Source organism: Lithobates pipiens, unplaced genomic scaffold, assembly GCF_037356315.1.
Source record: "Lithobates pipiens isolate NorthernLeopardFrog02 unplaced genomic scaffold, aLitPip1_a1.2 Scaffold_85, whole genome shotgun sequence".
Classification (NCBI taxonomy): Eukaryota; Metazoa; Chordata; class Amphibia; order Anura; family Ranidae; genus Lithobates; species Lithobates pipiens.
The window spans coordinates 13,698-27,142 of NW_027507909.1; the positions used below are offsets into that span (position 1 = coordinate 13,698).

At 48.3% G+C, this 13,445-nt stretch overlaps 1 protein-coding gene across 4 annotated transcripts in view; it reads left to right on the forward strand.

The window, feature by feature from the left end:
• The first annotated feature begins 12,123 nt into the window (after positions 1 to 12,123).
• Positions 12,124 to 13,445, forward strand: part of LOC143973605 (histo-blood group ABO system transferase-like) — a 299,587-nt gene continuing 298,265 nt past the window's right edge. For all 4 annotated transcript variants that reach the window (XM_077474454.1, XM_077474455.1, XM_077474457.1 and 1 more), the window contains exon 1: positions 12,124 to 12,258. In XM_077474454.1, the coding sequence (XP_077330580.1) occupies positions 12,243 to 12,258 (16 nt within the window). In that variant the 5' untranslated portion in view covers positions 12,124 to 12,242. The remainder of the gene's footprint in view (positions 12,259 to 13,445) is intronic.

Here is a 13,445-nt window from a genome sequence, read left to right on the forward strand (position 1 = left end):
TGCCCAAAACTGAACTGCATATTCCAGATGAGGTCTTACTAATGATTTGTACAGGGGCAAAATAATATCTCTCTGGAGTCCATACCTCTCAATACAAGAAAGGACTTTGCTCGCTTTGGAAACTGCAGCTTGGCATTGCATGCTATTATTGAGCTTGTGATCTACCAAACCCCCAGATCCTTCTCCACCATTAATTCCCCCAGTTGTACTCCCCCTAGTATGTATGATGCATGCATATTATTCTTAGTCCCCAAGTGCATAACTTTACATTTATCAACATTAAAGAGGAAGTAAACCCTGATGGGTTTACTTCCTCTTTGATTCCCTGCAAAGGTAAAGCATAATGGACTACTATGCATTGCATAGTAGTCCATCATGTGTCACTTACCTGACACAGGAGCCAGCGATGTCACCGCTAGTGATGGCCGAACGGTTCGCCCGGCGGTCGTTTCGCGGCGAATTTCCGACTTTCGCCGTCCGCGGGTTCGAACGCCTTTTTCCGTCGTTCGCCCCGGCGGACTTACGTGTTTAATGTATACAAGAACTTTAACCTTTCGTGACACGTTTATCATGTGTTACAGGACAACCAATTGAGACATGACAGCTCATGGACACTTGGACATTCCCCCTAACCTATAAATACACCCGATCCGGTGGCCATTTTACATTCTTTCTTCTGTCACTGTAGGGAAAGGATCCTGTGTGGAGTAGGGACAGAGAAAACGCTAGCTATTTGGTACACAAAAGTTCTTTTCAGGACTGGTATAGGTGTTAGGTCAGCAGCCTGAGTTTCTTTTGTCAGTTTAGATAAAGGGACAGAGCGCTGTATGCTGCTATTTTAGGGACAGCTCAGCCAGATTAGTCTTTCTTCATCATCATCATCATCATCATCATTAGCTGTTACTATCAGGTCCACAAAAGAGCTGTTCCAGCTAATCGTTCCAGCCTACTCTTTTTTGCCAATTTGTATAGGGACAGGCAGGAAGCAGTGTGTCAGGCAGTGAGGATAATTTTAAAGACTTGCTGTTACTATTAGTTCCACAAAGGTTCTTTTCAGGACTGGTATCAGTGGTACGGTAATAGGCTTGTACACGTATAATATTCTTTCTTCCAAATATAGAAAGAATATTATACTTGACTGCTGCCCTTCTGCTGCAGTCTGCTAATCATTCACAACTCACTTGTTCCACAAAGCTCTTTATCAGGACTGGTAACTTGGTCTGTCTAGGGTGCTACGGTACATAGGCTTGGGTGCGGTACAGTCTGCTGTTCTGTAAGGACCGCTATCGGTCCACAATACATAGGGTTGCCGTGCACTACTGCTGACCGCTGCCCTATACTGCAGCAGTCCTTCATTGGTATAGGGACTGACGTACAGTCTGCTAATCACTAACACACAACCTGCTTGGTCCACAAAAGTTCTTATAAGGACTGGTAACTTGGTATAGGGTGCTACGGTACATAGGCCTGAGTGCGTTACAGTCTGCTGTTCTGTAAGGACCGCTATCGGTCCACAATACATAGGGTTGCCGTGCACTACTGCTGACCGCTGCCCTATACTGCAGCAGTCCTTCAGCGGTATAGGGACTGACGCACAGTCTGCTAAACACTAACACACAACCTGCTTGGTCCACAAAAGTTTTTATAAGGACTGGTAACTTGGTATAGGGTGCTACGGTACATAGGCCTGAGTGCAGTACAGTCTGCTGTTCTGTAAGGACCGCTATCGGTCCACAATACATAGGGTTGCCGTGCACTACTGCTGACCGCTGCCCTATACTGCAGCAGTCCTTCATTGGTATAGGGACTGACGTACAGTCTGCTAATCACTAACACACAACCTGCTTGGTCCACAAAAGTTCTTATAAGGACTGGTAACTTGGTATAGGGTGCTACGGTACATAGGCCTGAGTGCGTTACAGTCTGCTGTTCTGTAAGGACCGCTATCGGTCCACAATACATAGGGTTGCCGTGCACTACTGCTGACCGCTGCCCTATACTGCAGCAGTCCTTCATTGGTATAGGGACTGACGTACAGTCTGCTAATCACTAACACACAACCTGCTTGTTCCACAAAAGTTCTTATAAGGACTGGTAACTTGGTATAGGGTGCTACGGTACATAGGCTTGAGTGCGGTACAGTCTGCTGTTCTGTAAGGACCGCTATCGGTCCACAATAGATAGGGTTGACGTGCACCACTGCTGACCGCTGCCCTATACTGCAGCAGTCCTTCAGCGGTATAGGGACTGACGTACAGTCTGCTAAACACTAATACACAACCTGCTTGGTCCACAAAAGTTCTTATAAGGACTGGTAACTTGGTATAGGGTGCTACGGTACATAGGCTTGAGTGCGGTACAGTCTGCTGTTCTGTAAGGACCGCTATCGGTCCACAATAGATAGGGTTGACGTGCACCACTGCTGACCGCTGCCCTATACTGCAGCAGTCCTTCAGCGGTATAGGGACTGACGCACAGTCTGCTAAACACTAACACACAACCTGCTTGGTCCACAAAAGTTTTTATAAGGACTGGTAACTTGGTATAGGGTGCTACGGTACATAGGCCTGAGTGCGTTACAGTCTGCTGTTCTGTAAGGACCGCTATCGGTCCACAATACATAGGGTTGCCGTGCACTACTGCTGACCGCTGCCCTATACTGCAGCAGTCCTTCATTGGTATAGGGACTGACGTACAGTCTGCTAATCACTAACACACAACCTGCTTGGTCCACAAAAGTTCTTATAAGGACTGGTAACTTGGTATAGGGTGCTACGGTACATAGGCCTGAGTGCGTTACAGTCTGCTGTTCTGTAAGGACCGCTATCGGTCCACAATACATAGGGTTGCCGTGCACTACTGCTGACCGCTGCCCTATACTGCAGCAGTCCTTCAGCGGTATAGGGACTGACGCACAGTCTGCTAAACACTAACACACAACCTGCTTGGTCCACAAAAGTTCTTATAAGGACTGGTAACTTGGTATAGGGTGCTACGGTACATAGGCCTGAGTGCAGTACAGTCTGCTGTTCTGTAAGGACCGCTATCGGTCCACAATACATAGGGTTGCCGTGCACTACTGCTGACCGCTGCCCTATACTGCAGCAGTCCTTCATTGGTATAGGGACTGACGTACAGTCTGCTAATCACTAACACACAACCTGCTTGTTCCACAAAAGTTCTTATAAGGACTGGTAACTTGGTATAGGGTGCTACGGTACATAGGCTTGAGTGCGGTACAGTCTGCTGTTCTGTAAGGACCGCTATCGGTCCACAATAGATAGGGTTGACGTGCACCACTGCTGACCGCTGCCCTATACTGCAGCAGTCCTTCAGCGGTATAGGGACTGACGTACAGTCTGCTAAACACTAATACACAACCTGCTTGGTCCACAAAAGTTCTTATAAGGACTGGTAACTTGGTATAGGGTGCTACGGTACATAGGCTTGAGTGCGGTACAGTCTGCTGTTCTGTAAGGACCGCTATCGGTCCACAATAGATAGGGTTGACGTGCACCACTGCTGACCGCTGCCCTATACTGCAGCAGTCCTTCAGCGGTATAGGGACTGACGCACAGTCTGCTAAACACTAACACACAACCTGCTTGGTCCACAAAAGTTTTTATAAGGACTGGTAACTTGGTATAGGGTGCTACGGTACATAGGCCTGAGTGCGTTACAGTCTGCTGTTCTGTAAGGACCGCTATCGGTCCACAATACATAGGGTTGCCGTGCACTACTGCTGACCGCTGCCCTATACTGCAGCAGTCCTTCATTGGTATAGGGACTGACGTACAGTCTGCTAATCACTAACACACAACCTGCTTGGTCCACAAAAGTTCTTATAAGGACTGGTAACTTGGTATAGGGTGCTACGGTACATAGGCCTGAGTGCGTTACAGTCTGCTGTTCTGTAAGGACCGCTATCGGTCCACAATACATAGGGTTGCCGTGCACTACTGCTGACCGCTGCCCTATACTGCAGCAGTCCTTCAGCGGTATAGGGACTGACGCACAGTCTGCTAAACACTAACACACAACCTGCTTGGTCCACAAAAGTTCTTATAAGGACTGGTAACTTGGTATAGGGTGCTACGGTACATAGGCTTGAGTGCGGTACAGTCTGCTGTTCTGTAAGGACCGCTATCGGTCCACAATAGATAGGGTTGACGTGCACCACTGCTGACCGCTGCCCTATACTGCAGCAGTCCTTCAGCGGTATAGGGACTGACGTACAGTCTGCTAAACACTAATACACAACCTGCTTGGTCCACAAAAGTTCTTATAAGGACTGGTAACTTGGTATAGGGTGCTACGGTACATAGGCTTGAGTGCGGTACAGTCTGCTGTTCTGTAAGGACCGCTATAGGTCCACAATAGATAGGGTTGACGTGCACCACTGCTGACCGCTCACCTATACTGCAGCAGTCCTTCAGCGGTATAGGGACTAAGAGTTTTGTCACAGGGTCATTTAAAAAATGACATGCAGAGGAAGAGGCAGGCCCTTCCGCAGGGGTGGTAGGGGTAGGGCAGGAGCAACAGGCTTGAGCCAAAGTGGGAAGTTGCAGAAGGTGCGTTCAATTACTTTAAAGGATGCACCAGACTTGGTTGAGTGGCTCGCTCAGCCTTACTCTTCTGCACCCTCCTCATCCTCTCGATCTGCACCCTCTTCTTCACTCTCTGCTATGTGCACCCCCAAAGACACTACCACCAACAACACGACCACCACCACCACCACCACATACCTTCCGCTTGAGTCACTGGAATTATTTTCCGATCCATATCAAGAGGACATTTCTGATGCGCAGCCACTCTTGGTATTGGATCAGGAAGAGGAGGTAGCAACAAGCGCTACTCAGCAGTCTGACGCCAGTACCCAGATCAGCCCAAGGAGGAGGTTGGTCCCCGGTGTTGCTGCCTACTCTACTTATAGCGGTGGGGAAGGTGACGTTGATGATGACGTGTCTAGTGATGTCACGTGGGTGCCCACAAGAGAGGAAGAGGAGGGGAGTTCAGAGGGAGATATGGACCAGCAGATAGGGAGGAGAAGCAGCAATGACTTACATTGCACAGCAGGGACAAAGCAGACTGCAAATGTATCAGGAGCGAGTCATCGACCATGTACGGTCACATCTGGCGCTCCCAGGACACCGGCACATGGCTCCGCAGTGTGGGCTTTTTTTAACGTGTCCGCTGCTGACAATAGCGTTGCCATCTGCAATCTTTGCAGTCAACGCGTTAGTCGCGGTAAGCCCAATACTCACCTAGGGACGACCGCCTTAAGAAGGCACATGAGCAGCCATCACCGAGCCCAGTGGGAGCAACGGAACACACAAAGCCACACTGCAGGCTCTCACCGTCCAGCCTCGTCTTCTACTTCTCCTTCTCCTCTCTCCTCACAATTGTCCTCCACTCCACCTTCCATCACGCCAAGCTCACATTTTTCTGCAAAAAGGCAGGCTTCCGTGGGCCTAATGTTTGAGCGTAAAAAAATGATGACGCCGGATAACCCTCTTGCCCAACGGTTGGCGGCTGGCTTGTCAGAACTCATAGCCCGCCAACTACTGCCATATAAACTGGTGGACTCGGAGGCCTTTCGCAAATTTGTGGCCATTGGAACACCACAATGGAAGGTCCCAGGAAGGAAGTATTTCTCAGAGAAGGGCATCCCAGAGCTATATGGCCATGTTCAGCGGCAAGTGAATGTATCTCTGGCACACAGTGTCGGTGCCAAGATACATCTGACCACAGACACGTGGTCTAGCAAACACGGGCAGGGAAGGTATATCAGTTTTACTGCCCACTGGGTGAACCTTCTGACGGCCGTCAAGCATGTAACCCGTGGCACCCGTGTAGATTTGGTTTTACCGCCACGGATTGCATGCAGGCCTGACTCTTCTTCTCCTCCTCCTACTCCATCCTCCTCCCTCTCCTCCTCAGCTGCCTCCTCCTTTTCCGCTGCTAGCGTCTCTTCCACTGCACCGCCCAAGCTCCCCAGAACCTATTCCACATGCCAGGTGAGACGTTGCCATGCCGTGCTGCGTCTGTTGTGCCTGGAAGCAAAGAGCCACACTGGCCCGGCACTCCTTTCAGCTTTGCGTTCACAGGCAGATGAGTGGCTAACACCGCTCAATTTGACAGTTGGTAAAGTGGTGTGTGACAACGGTGCCAATCTGCTTAGCGCATTGAAACAGGGCAAAATCACGCACGTGCCGTGCATGGCACACGTCTTAAACTTGGTCGTGCAGCGATTCCTTGTCAAATACCCTGGGGTCCAGGACATCTTGCGGCAGGCAAGGAAAATCTCGGCCCATTTCAGAAGATCTTACACGGCCATGGCTCGCCTTGCTGACATTCAGCGGCGACACCATCTGCCGGTCAGACGTCTTATTTGCGATTGCCCGACGCGATGGAACTCAACCTTCTATATGCTTGATAGGCTGCTCCAGCAGAAACGTGCAGTTAACGTCTACCTGTATGAACTCTGCGAAAGAAACGGTTCTGGGGAGCTGGGTTTTTTTTCACCGCGCCAGTGGCTGCTCATGCGCGACACATGCAGACTTCTGCGGCCATTTGAGGAGATCACCAAACTGGTCAGTCGCAGCCATGGCGCCATCAGTGACATGGTACCTTATGCCTTCTTTCTGGAGCGTGCATTGCGTCGTGTCATTGATCAGGCTGTGGAGGAGCAGGAGCGGGAAGATGAGGAAGTCGCAATGCTGGATGAATTCCCAGGGGGGGCTACTCTATCTGAGACAAGTCAACAACAGGAGTCTGATGAGGAGTCAGAGGAGGATGGTGCCGGGGCGGATGAGCAGGAGCAAGAAGAGCATGCTTTAAACCTTTCTGGGATCCCTGTTGTGCGAGGATGGGGAGAGGAGAATGAAGAGGACGACATTATCCTGGATGATGAGCAGGAGCCAGGCCACCACACCGCTTCCACTTTAGTGCAAATGGGGGCCTTCATGCTCCAGTGTTTTAATAGGGACCCCCGTATAAAAAGCATGAGGGTCAAGGACCAGTACTGGGTGGCAACGTACTTAGACCCCCGGTACAAACACAAAATGGCGGAAATGTTACCGCCGTCGCAGAGGGCTGTCAGAATGCAGCACTTCCAGGCCTTGCTTCGAGAAATGCTGCATTCTGCTTTTGCGTGCGCTGGCAGAGGAGCAATTCCCACTCCCAGAGAAGGATTTGCGGGTACCAATCCAACAGCGCCTGCAAGAAGAGGCCGGTTTGAAGATGTGTTGGTGACTTCGGATATGAGGTCATTCTTTCAGCCGACCCATCGACAGGTGTCATCCGGATCCAGCATCAGGGAACGCCTAGACCGTCAGGTGTCCGACTACATTGGGTTAACGGCCGATGTGGACGCTCTGAGGAGTGATGAACCCCTAGACTACTGGGTGGGCAGGCTTGACCTCTGGCCAGAGCTTGCCCAATTTGCAATCGAACTGTTGGCTTGCCCCTCATCCAGTGTCCTGTCCGAAAGGACGTTCAGCGCAGCAGGGGGGATTGTGACCGATAAGCGTACTCGCCTAGCTCACCACAGTGTTAACTACCTCACATTTCTAAAAATGAATGAGGCATGGATCTCGGAGGAATTCAACACATGTGATCAGTAGACCATGTATATGTCTATAAACAATTTTTGGAATCAAGCACACAGACCTTCTTAATTCATTTGGCTCACTTCCCTGACCCAAAAAAGCACACCGTACTATATGCCCCTACCCTCCTCTTTGAAGAGGTTGAGCGGTGTCATATTTCTACTGGGGCTGCTTATTATGAGGGGTTCCCACCATCCCTGTGCTGTGCTGACTTCCTCCTGGGTGTTCTTATTATGAGGGGCTCCCACCATCCCTGTGCTGTGCTGACTTCCTCCTGGGGGTTCTTATTATGAGGGGATCACACCATCCCTGTGCTGTGCTGACTTCCTCCTGGGGCTGCTTACGGTGCTGCTGTCAGCGCTGTATGTCACGGAGCTGCTGTCAGCGCTGTATGTCACGGAGCTGCTGTCAGCGCTGTATGTCACGGAGCTGCTGTCAGCGCTGTATGTCACGGAGCTGCTGTCAGCGCTGTATGTCACGGAGCTGCTGTCAGCGCTGTATGTCACGGAGCTGCTGTCAGCGCTGTATGTCACGGAGCTGCTGTCAGCGCTGTATGTCACGGAGCTGCTGTCAGCGCTGTATGTCACGGAGCTGCTGTCAGCGCTGTATGTCACGGAGCTGCTGTCAGCGCTGTATGTCACGGTGCTGCTGTCAGCGCTGTATGTCACGGAGCTGCTGTCAGCGCTGTATGTCACGGAGCTGCTGTCAGTGCTGTATGTCACGGAGCTGCTGTCAGCGCTGTATGTCACGGAGCTGCTGTCAGCGCTGTATGTCACGGAGCTGCTGTCAGCGCTGTATGTCACGGTGCTGCTGTCAGCGCTGTATGTCACGGAGCTGCTGTCAGCGCTGTATGTCACGGAGCTGCTGTCAGCGCTGTATGTCACGGAGCTGCTGTCAGCGCTGTATGTCACGGAGCTGCTGTCAGCGCTGTATGTCACGGAGCTGCTGTCAGCGCTGTATGTCACGGAGCTGCTGTCAGCGCTGTATGTCACGGAGCTGCTGTCAGCGCTGTATGTCACGGAGCTGCTGTCAGCGCTGTATGTCACGGAGCTGCTGTCAGCGCTGTATGTCACGGAGCTGCTGTCAGCGCTGTATGTCACGGAGCTGCTGTCAGCGCTGTATGTCACGGAGCTGCTGTCAGCGCTGTATGTCACGGTGCTGCTGTCAGCGCTGTATGTCACGGAGCTGCTGTCAGCGCTGTATGTCACGGAGCTGCTGTCAGTGCTGTATGTCACGGAGCTGCTGTCAGCGCTGTATGTCACGGAGCTGCTGTCAGCGCTGTATGTCACGGAGCTGCTGTCAGCGCTGTATGTCACGGTGCTGCTGTCAGCGCTGTATGTCACGGAGCTGCTGTCAGCGCTGTATGTCACGGAGCTGCTGTCAGCGCTGTATGTCACGGAGCTGCTGTCAGCGCTGTATGTCACGGAGCTGCTGTCAGCGCTGTATGTCACGGAGCTGCTGTCAGCGCTGTATGTCACGGTGCTGATGTCAGTGCTCTGTATTACGGTGCTGCTGTCAGTGCTCTGTATCTCCTGCACCCTCTTGTTTGCCTACCCTGGTCCCTGACCTTCCCTCTCCTCCATTGCCTTCATTAGCTCCATAGTCCTGAATTGTCAGAACAATTTCCCAAATAAAAAAAAAATGCTTGTAGTTATCGATCCCAAATTCACCTCATACATGTATTATGCTATTGTCCAGGTGGTGGGACTACGTGCTACCCCCTAATAATTACCCCGTGGCCGCAAATTCGACCTAAAGGTTTGCGAAATTCGCCTCCCATTGAAGTCAATGGAGCCCGCGGCGAACGGTCGTTTTCGCGAACGTTTGTGTCCGTTCGCGTTTCGCGTTCGCGAAACGTCCCGTCGGAAGTTCGTCCATCACTAGTCACCGCTGCCCCTTGTGTACAGAGCCTCCATCTTCTTGGTGGGTCTCGCTGCTCCGGTGCTGTCATTTGACGAAGCTGCGATGACGTCACTCCTGCGCATGTGCACGGGAGCCACCACTCGCAGCATATCGCCGTTGACAGCGGCGCGCTCAGTGGGGGTCTAGGCTTACCTGTAGGTCAAAGTGGTATGTAAGGGTTCACATCCACTTTAAACCTCATTTGCAACTTAGTTGCCATTTAGACAATGCATTGAGGTCAGCTTGTAAATTGGAGACATCCTGTAAGGACGTTATTCCACTGCATAGCTTGATGTCATCTGTAAAGACTGAAATGTTACTTTTAATCTCAGAGCCAATATCATTTATAAAGATATTAAAAAATGAGGGTCCCAACACTGAACCTTGGGGTATACCACTGATAACCTTAAACCATTCAGAGTAAGAATCATTAACCACTACTCACTGAATTCTGTCTTTTAGCCAGTTTTCTATCCATTTACAAACTGATATTTCCAAGCCTGCAGACTTTACCTTACACATGAGCCGTGTGTGGGGAACTGTGTCAAATGCTTTTGCAAAATCCAGATATACCATGTCCACAGCCACCCCTCTGTCCAAGGTTTTACTTACCGCTTCATAAAAAGGGTTTGTTTGACAACTTCTGTCTTTCACAAATCCATGCTGCCTGTTGCTTAAAATATTTTAGGTATCAAATTATTATACCTCCTCCCATGAACACCAATGTTAATCCCTTTCGTGATTTCAGCTTGCTCCAATCCCATTCCCCTACTGTCTGTGTTCCGGTGCTAGACAGGGAGCAGGAGCAATTACAACTACCCCTGCTGAGCTTACCTCAGCACATACTTGGTCCTGCTCAACTCACATTTCCCTTTTCCAGGCAGGCAAGTGGATGGGCTGGATCTTTGAGGCTGACCGCATCCTCATGTCGCCCCCACAAAACAAGTAGCAATAGCCAGCAAACCGCCTTGGAGTGGGGGTTTTCCTATACCAGAACCTGAAACCGAGGCGATAGGGGGAGGAGAACCAGTCCCGCAGCTGGAAGGGAGGGGGGGGGGCAAAATCCCTTCAGAAGCTATCGCAGCCTGCACTGTGTGCTGTTCTGAATGACAGCAGTAAGGCAGCGCCACTTCTGCTATTCAGGTAGCTGTAGAGCTGAGAACTCATCTGCTCTCAGCACCTGCTCTCCACATAGCCCCCCTGTGCCTAGGACACATGACCCTACTGCCCACTCTTTGTCCTGGCCCTGCAGTTGATACTCCCCTCCAAGCCTCCCAACCATAAAACATTTTCTATTATTTGGTCATTAGGCACAAAATATCTACTTTATAAAGTTGATAATTGGGCTACACTTTTACTGTTAATGTGAAAGCATTAACCACTTCCCGCCCGCCGGCCGCCATGACATCCTTGACTTTGTGCGGGTTTATCTGAAGGATGCCTGCAGCTACAGGCATTATACAGATATCGTCTTTTTCAGCCAGCGATTCCCTACACCATAGGAATGATCATAGCGGCTGTTCCACCACTTGATCGTTCTTACGGGCGGTGAGAGGGGACAACCCCCCTCCTGCCGCCCTCTGGTGCTTATACCGACTCACCACTGCCATCGGTGAGACAGAGACAGGATCCGCCAGCCCCGGATATCTATTATAGAGATTTCTAGTGGACCAGATGGTCGCCGGAGTCTCTATGATCATTTGCAGGCTGGGTACGATGTTATGACATCACGCCCGTCTTCTGCATTCAAACAAATGGTACCGCCTCGCCTGGGAAACCAAGATAATTTTTTTTTATTTCAGGCCTAGAGGTATGATGGGGGGTCTTATTCACCCCATATTTCACTGTAAAATACAGTAACAATAATTCCTTGTAATAGGGATAAAAGTGATTAAAAAAAAAAGTTTTTTTTTAAAAGTGTCAAGCTAAAAAAAATAAAAAGTTAAATTAAACAATAAAAAGCATATGCAGAAGCAAACGCATACATAAGTCCTACCCACATATGAAAATGGTGTTCAAACCACACATGTGAGTTATCGCAGCGAACATTAGAGTGAGAGCAATAATTCTAGCCTGAGACCTCCTCTGTAACTCAAAACATGTAACCATTAAAAAAATTTTAAGCGTCGCCTATGGGGATTTTTAGGTACCGAAGTTTGGCGCCATTCCACGAGCGTGTGCAATTTTGAAGCATGACATGTTAGGTATCTATTTCCCCGACGTAACTTCATCTTTCACATTATGGAATAAAATTGGGCTAACTTTACAGTTTTTTTTTTTTAAGCACAACACTGTTTTTTTTCTTCCAAATAAAATTGTTAAAAAAATTACTGTTCAAATACTGTGCGAGATAAAAAGTTGCAACGACCGCCATTATATTCTCTAAGGTCTTTGCTAAAAAAAATATATATATATAATGTTTGGCAGTTCTATGTAAATGTTCTAGCAAAAAAAATAATGATTTTTACATGTAGGAAAGAAATGTCAGAATTGGCCTGGGTGGCAAGTGGTTAACAGGACAAGGCATCCTATAATATTGTTAGCAGGTAAATTGAGACCCTGAACACCTCCTAGCTATGTTCAAATTATATGTACTTAATTAGTCAAGTCAATATCTGGTACATGGGTGTAGAATTTCCACTTCATGTGAAATACACAGGAACTACCACACCTTAGAGATCAGTCACCTGCTGGCAGGTAGAGCAGCAGCTTCTCTATACGGTTGTTATCATGCTTCTGAACAAATGTAAGTACCTCTTATACTAAGGATGTAGAATTATTATGATTTTGTATAGTAGACTATTCTACCAGCTGTGATTATCAGTTATGGAATAATGTGATCACTGGATCACTCAGCAAACGGGATTGGAACAGAAAGAAACATGGAAAAAATATATTGGTTTTCAATCACTAGTGTGATGAATCACCAGTTCAATTTTAATCATTTATTTTTATCTTTTATGTTTCACATATCTTTTTTAATATGAAATGTTAACACTTGAAAAAAATCGCAAGGCTTCTAGGCTGAACAGACAGGAATGTCTGAGGCTTTGGCACTGGTGCATTGTTAGGACTGGCTATAGATGATCGTCTCATATTGAAGCAGCTACGGCGCTGGGAATGCTTGGGTTGTATTAGGGCTCATTTTAAGTTTTGTGGGAGGAAGGAAGCGAAGGAACAACCTGGGTTGTGGAGACAGACAATAGTGACTGGGTTTCTAAAGCAGTCCATAGACGGTTAGATTTTCATTCGAACATCCGTAGAAAAAAAAACGATTTGTCAGAATAGAAACGAATTGGTCCGAACTTCCCAGTGACACCTTAATGCAGTGGGCACCTCATCCCCTTATATATCTGAAATTGTATAACTAAAGGGAAAAAAGGGGGAGGGGAGGATGGAGCAGGGGATTTTTCAACGGTGCAAGTTTATAATAGAGTAATACCAAAATATATTAAAAATTCATATAGTTTTATTCAAATATGTTAAAAATAAATAAGTAAACATTAATATACAGTACAATAATGTACAGAAGACAATGGGTACATAGCTATTGGATTTTAGGGATCCCAAGAGTAAATGTTGATGAAATGATCGCACTTCTTCCCAACATGTTTCGCAATGAGCTTCTTCAGGGGAATGTGCAGCTAACAATAAAGAAGATATTTTATTATATTTGAAAAACAACATACTGTAAAATACATGTCATAGTATAGTAAAGAAACATAATTTTTGCAAACCCACAAATTAACCCAGTGTGCATGGTCTAACACGGCGGCGCTTACCCTGACCCTTACCCTGATTTGTCAGAATGTTCTTTCCTGCCATCAATGAGTCAACTAATTTCATATGAAAAATGTCATCCAGACCTGCTGGTATTTCAGGTAGTATTAATCAGGTTTCTTTACAATATATACAATTTTTCCTAAATAAAAG